The sequence below is a fragment of the Octopus sinensis genome, linkage group LG2 (genome assembly GCF_006345805.1).
Source record: "Octopus sinensis linkage group LG2, ASM634580v1, whole genome shotgun sequence".
In the NCBI taxonomy this organism is placed as follows: domain Eukaryota; kingdom Metazoa; phylum Mollusca; class Cephalopoda; order Octopoda; family Octopodidae; genus Octopus; species Octopus sinensis.
In genome coordinates, this window is record NC_042998.1 from 186,916,275 (window position 1) to 186,928,769 (window position 12,495).

Consider the following 12,495-nt stretch of genomic DNA (forward strand, 5'->3'; position numbering starts at 1 on the left):
TCTACACAAAATAATTGCAAAAAAAATTTGAAAATATACGAGAGAAGTAAAATGTTACTCACTGTAGCTGAAGCAATTGCAGCTGCCTCTTCAAGACCATACAGTTTATTCCCTATTAAATATACACCGTCTGACCAAACAACACAATCTTCATGGACCCAAACCTCAGATACATCAGAATTTAACTGCTCACAGTCTACATCACTGCCACAACCTCGTTCATCACTTGATGACTTTCGTATTCGCCTGTCAATACCACTGGTTTGCTCAACAAAAGGTAAAGTCCTCTTCCGTTTGTGTTTACTGTCCATTTTGGATAAATCTTCAGAAATAGGAGTCAAGGTTGAAGCATTAGGTGAGCTGTCAGGGTTAGAGGCTTGGCCAAGAGGTGACGGTAAAGGAGGTGCAGTCAATGCTGGAGGAACCTGCACTTTGTCAGGTTTTTCTGATTTTACAGTGGGGTGGAAGCCCTCTGGATAATAAGGTCCAAATAAATCTCCGAGAAATTTGTAAGTGCTACCTTTACCACACAGTACACAAACCCAAACATCCCCGATTAAAGAGGTTCTGGGAACTAAGACAGATTTTTCAGACGGTAAATTAGATATCTGAACTGAAGATCCGGTTGAGGGACATTTGATTTTAGACTTCTTGTTCAATTTGGAGTCATTGTCTTCTTGGTGTTGATTAACAACTATGCAGTTTGCCGGTTCATCCTTTATAGTCGTCATCCGTATAAATGGACCAGTTGTAACAGATCCCATCTCATTTTTTTTCTTTTTGGTGCTGGACATTAAATCCATTGTTTTTTTCAGTTTCAAAGACTTGAAAGAGTCACTATCAGGGGGAAAAGCGCTATAAATATCAGACTTGCCACGACTTATCTTTCGACCCCGCAAAGACCCTTTTGCTGGCGGTCGCCCTTTCTTTTTCTTTTTACCAGCAGATGTGCTGCTCTTCTTGTCAGGTGTCATTGCCCCATCAGTTTCATTTGTTTCAGAGGGTGTCAATTCTTCTTTAAATTCAACATTTAAAGAAAGTTGAGGGTCAGGGCAAAGCTCATTAGCCTTGCTATCACTTGCTTCTTCATCACTTAAGTCAGAGTTATTCTCCATGTTATTGGAAAATTCCTGCTTAATAGGATTACTCTCGTCAGTCAAGTCTATTTCCAAGATTTCTACAGGTGCTTTAGAAATTGGTGCAGGTTCTGGTTCCGGATTTCTTGAAGGAAAAACTTCAGATTTAATTGTCCTTTTTCTCTTAGAACAGAGAATATTTTCATCATAAGATACAGAATCAACCATTATATTTGTATCCACAACACAGTCAAAGTCTACAGATGATGAATCTTGTCGCTTTCGGCGTCTTCTTACCATTGGTTCTGGAGTGCGACTACTATCTTCTCCACTGACGTCATGCTCCATGGGACTAGCTTTCGCAGCTGTCGTGGAATGTTGCTCATCTTCATCACATGGTTCTTTTTTTATTACTGTGGTATTATCTATTTGTTCTTCCTCGTTGGAAGTTGAATGGGTAGGCCTTTCAAAGAGACATTTTTTGTTCTCTTCAGGTGCAGGGCCAAGAGCTGTGTGACTTTTCTCTTCTTGAGAAGATTTTGTTTGTTGGCTGATTCGGCTACTGCCTCGTTTTTTATTTTTTGGAGTCTGGCTTAATTCCTCTTTCTTAGACTGAGAAGTATTATCACCAACTAACTCGATACTGTCTTTTTGAAAGAGACTGTCTGTATCCAGCTCTAACTTGGATTGTTCTGTTGTACTACCTTCTTCTTTGCTGTTGTCCAGAGCACTGTCAGAATTGGACAAGGTTTTCGTTTGCTCACAACCGTTCGTTCTTTCTTCTGCTGGCTCTTCATCTCTTGATATGTGCTCATCATCAACGGTATCCAATTCACAACTGCCAGTAATCTCTGGCCCCCCACCAGCGTACACCTTACTCTGAGAAGTTGTAATTGATCGGAGTAAAGAATTACGCATTTGCCGCGTATACGTGTTACCTGAATCTTTACGTACACGAAGCCGAGAGCTGGTTTCATTGTCTTGTTCTTCTTTCTGAGCTATTGCTTTTACAGTTTGGTTATTTTGGATACGCTTTGATCTCTTCACTTTGCTAAGATTTGTCTGAGTAGCACTAGTTTGCACACTTTGCTTCACAGCAGCAGCAGCAGTTGTAGTAGTAGTTGTAGCAGTCGTAGTAGTAGTGGTAGTAGTAGTAGTAACAGGAAGGAGGGCTGATAAGGAAGTAGGAGTAGAAACAGAATTATTTGTCAGTGCACTGCTTTCACTTGTAGAATATACAGGCGATGACACTGTGAAGGATGTGTTTGTGTTAATGATTGCAGTGGTTGATGCAGTCACTACATTGACATCAGTGGAAAGGCTAGTATTCACAGTCATTTTCTTTCTGGGACTGCGACGGGTTGCTTGAGGTGGATTCTCGTTACTTTTCAAAGAACCTGAAGGATTTGGATTATTGGCACCTTCAGACGACTCAGTTTTCACATCTAGTTTAATTTCTACTTGTAGTTCAGCAGTATTTTCTTTATGTTGGTTCTTGTTTTCTTTTGGGGAGCAAGAAATGCCATCTTCACATTTTGGACTGAGACACAAAGTTTCTTCTTTACTTTGCGAGAGGTCGGGACTTGGATAGACATCTGTTATACCATTAACCAGAGGATTCGGCGAGCACTGGAGTTGCTTCGGAGATGCAGGTGTCTCATTATCATCTTGACTGTTAGTTTCCATTTCTACTTCTATATCAGCGAGAGGCTGAGAAAACAACGGAGCAGAGACGGCTGAGGACATTGAGTGTGGTGGTGTATTCGCTGAATCAGTGCTAGGATTTCCAACAAGGCAGCCTGACTTGCTGGTAGTTTGAGATGGAGTTGCAGTATTTGAGCAAGAAGTAACACTAGCATTTATAGAATTCTGTTCAGGAGAGAACAATGAATTGGAAATTGCTGAAGATGAAGATGTATCATCTAATGGTGCACTTACGCTAGAATTCACAGTGGCAGTACTGCTGTTATCCGAGTCAAGAATATCTTGCTTATTGCTTTCAAAAGAAACCACTTCATGTTTCATTTCAACTGGAGAGTTTTCCAATTTAGATTGAAATGGGACTTTATTATTAAATGTTGGAATATCCAATTGATCTGGTAGTTTTGTGTCAGCAGATGTTTCAGTGTGACTCACAGTATTGTTACTGGTGTCCTCAGCAAAGCGCACATCCCACTTGAGCGTAGGAGATGGTGGAGGAACTGAAACCTGTTGTGGTGATGCCTTTGTGTTCAGGTTATTGTCTTGTTTGGCTAGGAGACCATGAAGGGCCCCATTGTCTTCCAGTGTTGAAGAAGCAGGAGGCAATGAAAGAGGAGCTATAGTAGGGTTTGGTGGTGGAGGTGGTGATATTTTAAATGAATAGTCTGACTTGTTAGAGCCAGAATTGTTGCTAGTGGTTGTGTTGCCATTATCACAGTGTTTTCCATCAGTACAACTGGTACTGCCACAGGCAGTGCTACTATTGCTGCAAGAGGTTGAGGACGAGTTGGAAGAAATACAGCCACCAGAATTTCGATGATCACTTGGAATATCACAGTTTTTTGGGCCTTCATTATTATGAGAGGGGGAGGGTAGACAAGCATCATTGACTACACTCTTTGGATCTATCACTTGTGACTCTGGAAGCAACACAAGTTTTTCGAGTGATTGTAAGGGGTTCTTGACAACAAGAGGAGCTGCTGTAGATTGGCTAGCAGTGGAGTCCTGGGAGGCATCACTAACATATGGGCTCATTGATGGTGTATGTTGAAAGTTTTGGCTTTGAGGGGGACTGTTAATATGAGCTTTTGACAATGCATATGGTGAGCCAGCATGGCTGATAGGGGAACCTATGGGATGAGGAGAGTATCGATTTTGAGATGGAGGTCTTTGTTGCTGTGGCTGTTGCTGATGTTGTGGTTGTTGTTGTTGAGGCTGTTGATGATGTTGATGATGATGATGCTGTTGTTGTGGTGGCTGTTGTTGTTGTTGTTGTTGTTGTTGTTGTTGTTGCTGCTGCTGCTGCTGTTGTTGTTGTTGTTGTTGTTGTTGATGTTGTGGACCTGGAGACTTAATACTAGTGTTGCATGAAACATAACCACTACTACTGTTACTGCCTAACGGAGACTGTTGCATCCCAGAAGAACTGTTTATTGAATGTGGAGGAGAGCAAATCTGTTTTCCACAGCCCACAGGCGACGTCATCGATTGAACAGCACAAGGCGAACGAAGACTACTTGTAATTGGGGACGGCGTAGTGACAGGAGATTTCACATTGGCTGGAGCAGGACTATGTAAAGAGACAGGACTGGAATTTGGCATAGACTGGTTACTATGATGACTTGCTGGACTATGCATCAACATAGGGCTTATCGGAGATGTCCGGGCTGCAGGTGGATGGGGTGATGTACTAGGATAGCCATACTGAGCAGCATTGTGACGCATCTGAGGCTGAACAGGACTGTTACAAGTCTGCATGCTATACTGAGGTGAGCGGGGTAGGTGATATGGTGCAGTCCGGCTCTTGTTGATGGGAACATGTACTGTCTGATTACTAGGATAGTTTACCGAAGCCATTTGCAAAATGTTGTCGGCTACTTGCTGTGGGTTCTGGCAACTGGAGGAGTGTCGCATATATGGATGAGAATGCGGATTGTGGGAAGAACTAGAAGAAGAAGCAGGTGATGAACTGTACATGGAGTTGCTGGCCATACTGGACATCTGCGCAGCTGATAGCTGTGACATTTGTGCAGCTGACATTTGTACAGCAGCAGCAGCAGCAGCGGAACTCTGTGCCACAGCACCCATAGAAGAATAATGAGAGGCTTGGTAGGGGCTAGAAAAACGTTGTCCCATGAACTGTTGAGACTGGTTATGTTGGTTGTACATTGCTGCAGCTGCAGCGGCATTGTGTCCATGAAAAGAAGTTTGTTGGGAAAGCATCATATGACTGGAAGGATGATCGCCATAACTCTGCAGTGGATAACCAGACATACCACGACTCATCTACAAATACACAAAGGACATCAGAATAACACTCACTGATTATGTTTAGAACTTCGGCAAATAAGTTGCCCAAATCTTTATCAATTTTGAGATTGAGTATAAATGCAAGAGACAGAAAAAAATTATTAAAGCAATTAAAAAGCAAAAATGAAGGCTTCCTCAAAAGATATTTCATTTGAAAGAACTCCATTTTTGACCTCCTTTTTATAATTTGACAACTATTTCATAAAATATGCAGGTGGCACGTAAAAAGCACCCACTACACTCACGGAGTGGTTGGCATTAGGAAGGGCATCCAGCCGTAGAAACACTGTCAAATCTGACTGGGCCTGATGAAGCCTTCCGGCTTCACAGACCCCAGTTGAAACCGTCCAACCCATGCTAGCATGGAAAACGGACACTAAATGATGATGATGATATTTAACTTCTCTGAAAATGCTAGTATGCAATGAATGTGTGTGAAAATGTTGATACTTGCATATGAAGAAGTATTTTTACAGCAGTCTCATGCCAGTGCCACGTAAAAAGCACCAAGTACACTGTAAAGTGGTTGGCATTGGGAAGGGTATCTAGCAGTATAAACCAAACCAAAATAGGCAATGGAGTCAGGTGTGGCCCCTGGTCTTGTCAGCTTTCCATCAAAGCCAGCATGGAAAACAGGCATTAAATGAAGATGAGACTGATGATGTTTTTCAACAGGCGAGAATGATACCTATTTTCAGTGAGGCAGACAAGTAGGATAAGCTTACAAAGGGACATAATTCTTGTGATTAAAATTTAATAATTGTACCTTAGCTACATGTTAGATGAGTCTGCTCAGAAAACTCAAATGTAATTCAATATATAGTACTAAAAATGCGTTATTATAGATTTTCTTTTAAAATTAATATCTTATAAGGCATATCTCAGATTCTAATGAATTGTTGATATTAAAACAGCCATGAAATGAAAACATAAAAATGAAACAACAAATTTTATTTAACAATTAAAAGATATTTCCTTACCATCTGAGGATTGTCTCTAGTGAGGTAATCAGAACTTAGAGCCATACGTCCAGTATTGGCACCATAAGGATTAGGCATATCCTCCGGATAATGATTCATAGGACCTACGATAGGAAATAAATACAAAAAAGAAAGGTTATTAATTTAAACATTATAAATTGGTATAAATTGGATAGGACAAAAAAGATATGCATTAACCCTTTCGTTACTATATTTATTTTCAGAAGCTCTGTGTTTCTTTCAATTACCTTAAATATAACAAAGAATTTATTAAAATAACTTAGTTATCATTCAGCTAGTGTTAGAAACATAAATTGTGACTAAGGTTTGGTGGAAGATTTTAATTCAAAACTTATGAAAACAAGATATTTGTACTCAGAGTCAGAGTCGGTTTCAGCCGGGTTGGTAACGAAAGGGTTAAAGGCTGCATTATTTTCACCTTCAACTGAATGTGAATTTTGCAGAGTCAGTTCTTTTTAGACTAAAAATATCTTGAATAAAGATGTAATAATAATTATAATAGACTCCATCTTTAAAATATTTTGCCAAAAATACCAAAGATATTATTTCAAAATAACACAAATTATTTTCTTCGACTGGTATAAAAAGAAAGGTTATTAATTTAAACATTATAAAAATGGGTGGCTTACTCAAAATAATTGATAAATTAGTATAAATTGGATAGGACAAAAAAGATATGCATTAAAGGTTGCATTATTTTCACCTTCAACTGAATGTGAATTTTGTGGAGTCAATTCTTTTTAGACTAAAAATATCTTGAATAAAGATGTAATGATAATTAAAATAGACTCCATCTTTAAAATATTTTTACAAAAATACCAAAGATATTATTTCAAAATAACACAAATTATTTTCTTCGACTGGTATAAAAAGTGACTCATAATAAATAACTGATTTATGATTGAATGTAAATAAAGCATTGGTCATTGAGGTTTTGCATGTAAGCAGTTGAACAAACAACATCTGGTACAATCATTCAGGACAATTGTAGTGTCAATAGTCAATTCATAAAGTTAATCTTAGAAGTAGTTTCACAACTGTAATAAATTACACACCAAAAGACAAATTTTTTTTATTCATTATCCGTTTCAGTCATTTGACTTGTGGGCATGTTGCAGCACCACCTCAAAGGATTTTAGTCAAACAAATCAACCCCAGAACTTTTTTTAAAGCCTAGTACTTATTCTATCGGTCTCTGTTGCTAACCGCAAAGTTATGGGGACATAACACACCAACAGCAGTTGTCAAGCAATGATGGAGGGACAAACAGACACAAAGACACACACATACATACATAAATAAATAAATACATATATAACTAGCAGTTGAGGGAACCTGTGGAAGAGGTAGACCCAGGAAAACCTGGGATGAGGTGGTGAAGTATGACCTTTGAACATTAGGCCTCACCGATATGCTGTGCTTGAGAAGACCCAGCAAGCCAAGTGAGACCATAACCATGGCCTATGCTAGTGCTGTACAACCAGCCCATTTAAGAGTACCCTTCAATCATTGGACAATAAACTACACTTGCAAAGACCTGTTGAGGCAAGTGAAATTACTGTTGTGGCCTATGACAGTACTGCCTGATTGGCACCCTGCCAGAGGAAAATTAAAAGCAACCATTTGAGTATGATTTTTGCCAGGGCCACTGACAGGCTCCTGTGCCGGTGGCACATAAAAAGCACCATTTGAGCGTAGTCGTTGCCAGTGCTGCCAGACTGGCTCCTGTGAAGGTGGCACGTAAAAAGCACCCTTTGAGCACGGCCGATGCCAGTACTGCCTGACTGGCCCTCATGCCGGTGGCATGTAAAAAACCCACTACACTCTCTGAGTAGTTGGCATTAGGAAGGGCACCTAGCTGTAGAAAATCTGCCAGATCAGATTGGAGCCTGGTGCAGCCATCTGGTTCGCCAGTCAAATTGTCCAACCCATGCTAGCATGGAAAGTGGATGTTAAATGATGTTGATGATATCATCATCATCATCGTTTAACGTCCATTTTCCGCGCTAGCACGGGTTGGACAGTTCGACCGGGGTTTGGGAAGCCAGGGGCGGCAGCAGGCTCCAGTCTGATCTGGCAGAGTTTCTACAGCTGGATGCCCTTCCTAACGCCAACCACTCCGCGAGTGTAGTGGGTGCTTTTTATGTGCCACCTGCACAGGTGCCAGGGGGGGTCTGGCATCGGCCACGTTCGGATGGTGCTTTTTATGTGCCACCAGCCCATATATATATGTAATACGTATGTAAGTATACATATAATTGAAAGATCGAAGGATCTAGGTGTAGGAAGTTAGTAAGCTTTGAGCAGTCTGTAAGCAGGAATAAAAACAACTTTCAGGAACAATAATAGTTTACAGGTGTAGAAAAACCTACAGCCTTCCATGCCAATAAACTATATACATGGTGGTCACAAAGTCACATACCATGAGAGATATCAAGTATGCTTTATTAGCAAGGAAGTAGGTAATCCATTACAAATGTTCCAAGTGCTGGCCATGTAGCTCTAAACAAGTGTTCATATGGAATCAGAAATTGCGATGAACCCTCTCAAATAGCTTTTCATTGCCACTGACTTGTTCATACACTTCAACAATTCTTTGAAGATGTCCTTGGTCACGAATTTTTTCAGAATATACAAGGGATTTAATGTAGTCCCCAGAAGAAAAAGTCCATGGGAGTTAAATCTGGTGACCATAATGCCCATTCAAATGGCCTGCAATGCCCGAGCCATCTTCCTGGAAAATGTTCATTCAGAAAATCACAAACCTGTAATGCATAAATGGGTGGAGCCCCATCCTGCTAAAACCAGGCAGGATTTCCTCTTCCAAGTGAATGCGCATGAGGCATAATCCTGTTGCCAAGCATATCCACATACAAATTACTTGTCACAGAGCCCTCAAAATAAAATGGTCCAATTACTTGATTGTGCCAAATCCCACACCACATCATTACATTGTCCCAGCCTGGTTGATTATCTGCCTCCATCCAATGAGGATTAGTTTGTGAGAAATATCGGCAGTTGTGAAGAGATAAAAAAAAGAGAATGTCAGCAATTTCACATATTGCAGGATGGTGTGTGACTTTATGGCCACCCTGCATGTATATATGTATGCGTGTATATATATATATGTATGCGTGTATATATATATATATATATGTGTATGCGTGTATATATATATATATATATATATATATATATATGTATGCGTGTATATATATATGTATGCGTGTATATATATATATATGTGTGTGTGTGTGTGTATATATATATATGTGTGTGGTGTGTGTGTATATATATATATATGTGTGTGTGTGTATATATAATATATGTGTGTGTGTATTATATATATATATATATATGTGTGTGTGTGTGTATATATATATTTCTTTGCTACCCACAAGGGGCTAAACACAGAGAGGACAAACAAGGACAGACAAGGATTAAGTCGATTACATCGACCCCAGTGCGCAACTGGTACTTAATTTATTGACCCCGAAAGGATGAAAGGCAAAGTCGACCTCGGCGGAATTTGAACTCAGAACGTAACGGCAGACGAAATACGGCCACGCATTTCGCCCGGCGTGCTAACGTTTCTGCCAGCTCGCCGCCTTCTGTGTGTATATATATATATATGTGTGTGTGTGTATATATATATATATATATATGTGTGGTGTGTGTATATATAATATATAGTGTGTGTGTGTATATATATATATATATATATATATATATATATATATATATATACACACACACACATATATATATATATATGTGTGTGTGTGTGTATATATATATATGTGTGTGTGTATATATATGTGTGTATATATATATATATATATATATGGCACTCAAAGCTTCCACCCACGTTAAAAGTTAAAATATTTAGAACACTGATTGAGCCAGTCCTTCTTTATGGATCAGAGAAGGCTCTCTTAGAAAAAAACAACTAGATTGAACACATACCAAGCTGCTCAGAAAGATACAGAAAAGAAAGATAACAGATGGAGATCACACCCATCTTGTGAGAATATCTGAAAGACACAGTATACCATAACAAACTTCAGACCATCCAGCAATTTAAGGAAAAGAAATTGAAGGAATAAGCCAAGAAATATTAGAAATGGTGATGGAACAATCTTTAGAAAGAGCTCACCATTATCAAGAATGAAATGATGGTTATTTAAAGGGACATAATTTTCAAAACTAACTAAAAATGTTTCCCAAGAAGTGTATTTATTGTTTATAAAAGACTGAATATTGAATACAAAAAAGGATTATTATATTTTGAAATGGTCAAGGAATTATTGGGCCAACCTGTACATACATATAAACATGTACATAGCTGTAGAAACACTGCCAGATCTGACTGGACTGGTGCAGCTTTCGGGCTCCCCAGACCCCAGTTGAACCGTCCAACCCATGCTAGCATGGAAAACGGACGTTAAATGATGATGATGATGATGATGATATACATATATACACACACATACACATAAATTCATATATAAATAAACACATATGTACAAATGTACATGATAGTACGTATGTGTATATAGACATACGTGTGTTTATATATACATATATATATGTCTATGTGTATAAACACACATATGTATATATATATACACACATACACACACATGCATGCATACATACATGTGTGTGTGTGTATTTATATAAAGTCAATGCTTGGTTTACGGATTTAATTTATTCCTGAAGGGCGTTTGTCGCTTGAAATATTTGTAAACTGAAACTATTTTTCCCATAGGAAATTCAAGAGAAGGCAGAGCGAATTCAAGCAGGGATGCGCACTGAGTGAAAGCTAGACAGCAACTGATACTCCCAGCTTGTTGCCAATGGCTGTTGCCGGCTTCAATGTTCATTACTTGAGACTCTGTTCACTAGCTGAACAAGTTTCATGCTCAAGGAATTATTCGTAAACCAAATTATTTGTGATGGGAGGCCTTTGTAAACAGAAGTTCAATAGTATATATTCAGATATACCTATGATGATAATATATATATATATATAGTTAATCCAAACATGAAAGCACCAAAAAACACAACGCGAGGACGTGGAACAAATATAGTATTATTGGACGCTCAGGAAAGAAGGGGGGTTTAATGTTTCAAGCGGAGCTCTTCGCCGGAAACATAGGAGAAGGAAAGATCCAGAGAAGGGAAGAAAGAGGGAAAAAAATCACCAACGGTACACACGCGGCCACATTTTGAAAATATATATATATATACACACACACATATATATACACACTGTAAAGTGATAAGCTAACCCAAACCAGAATCGAACCCACAAATCAACACTAACAAGGCTCCTTGTGAATCCGATTGGGCCAAACACTCACCCAGCAATTTCAGCCAAATTTAGTTACTTTGTCTAAAACTCCATATAATATTTGTAAACAAACCTGAAAGGCTTTGTAAGTTATGGAGAGAAAGCTACTATGAAGAATAAAATATTATGATATAGAAATATACAGTCATCATTATACTATGAGTCTTCCATAGTAGCTTTCTCTCCATAATTTACAAAGCTTTTCAGGTTTACTCTTTTACCCTTTCACTTGTTTCAGTCATTTGACTGCGGCCATGCTGGAGCACCGCCTTTAGTCGAGCAAATCGACCCCGGGACTTATTCTTTGTAAGCCCAGTACTTATTCTATTGTTCTCTTTTGCCGAACCGTTAAGTAACGGGGACGTAAACACACCAGCATCGGTTGTCAAGCAATGCTAGGGGGATAAACACACACACACAAACACATATATATACATATATACGACAGGCTTCTTTCAGTTTCCGTCTACCAAATCCACTCACAAGGCATTGGTTGGCGCGGGGCTATAGTAGAAGACACTTGCCCAAGATGCCACACAGTGGGACTGAACCCGGAACCATGTAGTTGGTAAGCAAGCTACTTACCACACAGCCACTCCTGCGCCTTGTTTACAAATATTATAGTATTAGACAGTTTAAGTATATATTAACTAAATTTGGCTGAAACTGATGGGTGAGCATTTGGCCCTATCAGATGCACAAGGAGCTGTGTTAGCGTTGATTTGTGGGTTTGATTCTGGCTAGGGTTAGCTCATCAATTTTCAGTCATTTGTTTCTATTTAAAAACTGTCGCTTCAAATTGGAGAAAAACTATTACTATATATTATAGTTACATATATACACACACATACACAAATTATATATATATATACTCTTTTACTCTTATTTGTTGCAGTCATTTAACTGTGGCCATGCTGGAGCACCGCCTTTAGTCAAGCAAATCGACTCCAGGACTTATTCTTTATAAGCCTAGTACTTATTCTATCAATCTCTTTTGCCAAACCGCTAAGTTACGGGGACATAAACACACCACCATCGCTTGTCAAGCGAT

The 12,495-nt window shown here is 39.1% G+C and overlaps 1 protein-coding gene across 8 annotated transcripts in view; it reads right to left on the reverse strand.

Moving 5' to 3' along the window:
* The window catches only part of LOC115232359 (serine-rich adhesin for platelets), a 138,370-nt gene that overhangs the window by 28,051 nt on the left and 97,824 nt on the right, over window positions 1-12,495 (reverse strand). For 7 of the 8 annotated variants that reach the window (XM_036500560.1, XM_029802207.2, XM_029802205.2 and 4 more), the window contains 2 exons: window positions 6,068-6,171; window positions 63-5,063 (listed from right to left, as the gene is read on the reverse strand). In XM_036500560.1, the coding sequence (XP_036356453.1) occupies window positions 63-5,063; window positions 6,068-6,171 (5,105 nt within the window). The remainder of the gene's footprint in view (window positions 1-62; window positions 5,064-6,067; window positions 6,172-12,495) is intronic. The other variant, XM_036500559.1, reaches the window with a different exon arrangement.